Source organism: Charadrius vociferus, unplaced genomic scaffold (genome assembly GCF_000708025.1).
Source record: "Charadrius vociferus isolate BGI_N301 unplaced genomic scaffold, ASM70802v2 scaffold1482, whole genome shotgun sequence".
NCBI classification, from domain to species: Eukaryota; Metazoa; Chordata; class Aves; order Charadriiformes; family Charadriidae; genus Charadrius; species Charadrius vociferus.
The window spans coordinates 26,060-29,837 of NW_009647056.1; the positions used below are offsets into that span (position 1 = coordinate 26,060).

At 42.8% G+C, this 3,778-nt stretch overlaps 1 protein-coding gene across 1 annotated transcript in view; it reads left to right on the top strand.

The window, feature by feature from the left end:
* Nucleotides 1-1,759, top strand: part of LOC104295968 (splicing factor, proline- and glutamine-rich-like) — a 12,069-nt gene extending 10,310 nt beyond the window's left edge. Inside the window, exon 8 of the mRNA XM_009895786.1 lies at nucleotides 1,719-1,759. Coding sequence (XP_009894088.1) covers nucleotides 1,719-1,739 — 21 coding nt within the window. The 3' untranslated portion in view covers nucleotides 1,740-1,759. The remainder of the gene's footprint in view (nucleotides 1-1,718) is intronic.
* The last annotated feature ends 2,019 nt before the right edge of the window (nucleotides 1,760-3,778 follow it).

Consider the following 3,778-nt stretch of genomic DNA (forward strand, 5'->3'; position numbering starts at 1 on the left):
CGTTCTATGTACTTGAACTAGCAGGTTTTTGACACTCTTGGAGCAAGCAATTCGTGACTGAACCATGGGTCTCATACCAGCTCTGACTGTGCAGTAATGAAACTTGGTGTGGTAGCTAACTTGAAAGCAAATAGTCATGTCTGCTCTAAGTCAGTCTGTAACGAGTGGGTACAAGAAATGACATTAAAGTGCTTGCATTGTGTTTCATCTTGGTTTTATCTGTGTGTGAAATACACTTTTTCTCAAAAGCTTATCTGAAGCTCAGAAGTGTGGTGTCAGAATACATATGCGTACCTGCTAGGCCCTCAGATCCACGTACTGGTGCTGTCAGGAGAGAGCACAGCATAGCGTGTATGGGGGCTTTACTGTAACATTAAGCATACAAAGTGTTGATTTGCTTGCAGTTTTCCCCATAGCTAAACACTGAGGCCTGTGAGTAGTATTAGGACTCGAGCAGTAATGGGGTTGCATGTCTCTGTTAATCATTGCCAGCTGCAGTGACATGATCAGGAAGGCCAGTGTTCTGTTCCATTATGTTAAATGAGGCTAAGCATGTTGGAAAGGGTGCATAAAAAGTATGCTGTTCTGGGTAATTACTTGGCTTCTTCCACTATTAGTAAGTTTGGAATCAGCTAATTAGCTTCAGATTTTTTTTTCTCTCCATACCAGCTAGTGGGGCTGTTAAATAGCTGCTTACTGGAAAAGGAAAAAAAGGGAGGATTGGCCTTCTCCCACCTCTGTCATTGCTGCTAGGTAATGATTGACACGTTAGGACTTGGCTGTGCAATCCCGCAGTGGTCTGTGAATACCCCATCTCTATAAATGTTGCTTCTGAACACCAGTACTGAAGACCTAACTGGGGAGGGTTGGGAGGAGTGTGGCTATAAGTGAATCTGGAGTTGCTAAATGGATGCACAAAGATATAGTATCCCTTATGCATGGTGTTTGTTGCTATGACATAGAAAACAAAACGTGCATACTATACTTTGCTCCTGAGGGCCATGATAAAACCCAGGTGGTGGGTTTGAGACTAAACTTGAACTTCGCCCTGCCTGGTCGGATCACATTGTGACCATGGTGTGATTTGTCTCCCAACTAGAGGTGTGCACAGAAACCTCGTACATCCCTAGCTGCTGACCATCGCAGTTTGCCCTCGACTTAGCTATAGTAAAAGGGTGGGTCTTCAGAAGGGGAGAATCTGTTGCCGAGCGTAAAAGCAGTCGACTGACAATGCTAACCTCTAGTGTCTTCCTTTGGCTTCTGAAGCACTTCTAGGACTATTGAACCTGAGGGCTGCTAGGAGTCCAGGGACACGGCACTGCTTCATGAAGGGGAAGAAAGAGGGCATTATAACAGGAGACAGACTAGGGTAAAATAGTTGAAGTAGCTTGACAAAATTGTTAATGCCTTCACATAAGGGATAGTATACCTCTGCCTGCAATCAAACTTCATTGTACTCAGACTGGTGATTTACGGTTTGTGCTCAGACGAGGTGCAGTTCTTCAGTCAACTACCTGCATATTCCTTCATCTCTTTACAAGCGTTTAGGCTAGCCTATTTCTGCCCCTTATTCTTCCACATAATATTTTGGAATAATTTGGAAATTCCCCCTCATAACTAATCAGTCCATGTATCTTAAAACCTTATTTTTAAGTTAGTTTTGAAATGGTCAGAATTTTCTGTGTGTTACTATAATAACTTCAGTTGTTATCCTTTAGGTGAAGATGAAAGCTGAGTGAAGCCGGAGTGCTCATCCATGGGAAGTAAGCATAACTTCTTGTTCTGAATGGGTGAAATAATAAAAGCTTCTGGACACTCGATGCTCAGTCATTGAGTACCTTTGACTTTGGTGAGCATTGAGAAATCGGTGTTCCTGCAATGCGCATAGGGTAAAACGTAGTAACGGCTGACAAGCAGTGGGGTTAAGCACCCAGACTCCATCTGGGCTTGATATCTTGACAGCAGTGGTTAAAAATAGCTTTCTAGATGTGGATCTGTACAAAAGATTTCAAAATCACCGAGTATAACTTCTAAATATCATTTTTCCAGTCCAGGAGCTGAGCATGAGCACATCCAGCACGATGCCCGGTGATATGTGGAGGGACCAAGATAACAAGTGAGCAAGTGAGTCGTTGGTGTCCGTATACTGCTGTAGGAGGTCGGCAGCCTGTCGCCCTGTGATGTATTGTGTAGTTCCTGCCTGAAACTTGCCCTTGATTCATCTCAATTTGATATAAAATTTCTGAATCTTTCTTTTCTAGAGCCAAGATATAACCATTGTTTGAGGCTTTTCAGCCCCACAGCATCAAATAAACTCTGTCCTCTGAATGCTATAGGTGGTCAAACAAGAAATAACCACTTCCACATTCAGGCTCCAGTGAATGGGGTGGGTGATTGTCAGTGAGGAGAAAGGGGAACAATAGAGCAGCTGCTTCTCAAAAGTTCATCTAACTAAAAGCTGTTCAGAAGCTACTTTTCTGAAATACTTTAATGAGCATTGAACTTTAAAAATAACCTGGAAGATGAATTGGCAAATACAAGAGCACAAGCAGATAGCGATTTAGGGAAATAAACTGACTTGCAGAGCTGGAATTAATGACATTTTCCCTCTAATTTACCACTAAAACTGCAAGGGGGAACTTCAGATATTTTAAAATCTTGTGTGAGGAGCAACATGCAGAGTACCTTAACTCACATGTGATGGGTAAGTAACAGCTTAGAGATGCCACAACTGAACCTGTAAGATGTGGAGCCGGTGAGATTCAGTTGGTGAATTCCTGTTGAATCGTGTGATTTGTGACCGCTGCTGCTGTTTCTGGGCTAGTAAAGCACAAAGCCATTTCAGATCCTTGAAATTTATGAAGTCGGTGAAAGTGTGAATGCTGTTCATTTAATCTCATGGGACATGAGAATTTAGGATCACAGAGAGCACTGGACAGGTGCGTGGCCTGTTGGGATGCACTGGTTCCCTCTCCGTGTCATTCTGTGTGATTTCTGCTGGTGGTGGTAATGTTGTTGCTAACTGCCTGCTTTGCATTTGCAGAAGATGAAGTCCGAATGCTGTGAAGAGGAGCCAGGAATGTACAGTTCTTAAAAATAAAATACTTAAATTTTTTTATACATGACGTCTTGTTTCATTCCAGGGTGTGTTCGATGGGTAAGCAATCTGTCTGTTGGAGTGTGCTATGGATGAATTCCAGAAGCACTGCCCATGATGGGGCTGTAGGAGGGGACGCTGACCGTGCATCTCCCTGTTGGGACTGTGCCATGGGCTTCCCCTTGAGGTCCCAATGCTGCAGTTCTCAGGCCGTGTCCCTCACCAGTGTGCAGCCGTCGGTGCGTTTCCAAAGTGACTGGTTTGAGGCTGTTTTTTATAAATTCCGCTTGCATCTAAGGCACTTTAAGTATTTCTGGAACATCACCCAGTCCTTCCCTCATCTGGAGTCCTGTTTACTGCTGTATTTTTAGATCATAGAATTCTAAATGTTTACATTGCCTGGTTGGTTTTTAATCGTTTTCCTGGTGATGACTGTAGTAATTAATCCCGAGATGCCAAAGTTTTAAGTTCTTTAGAAGCCAAAGAAGTGCTGGATTTAGTTCTTATAGCACAAATGACCATGGTTTATATCGCTTCATTTGATTCTTTGGACAGCTGCAGTGTGCTGCACATAAGTAGTTCATACTGTCATTTATTAAATATAATCCTTTGTTTAAATACCAAGTAGTTTAATGTGTTAAAATACACCAATGGTAGGGTCTGTTCACACAGCTGCGTTGG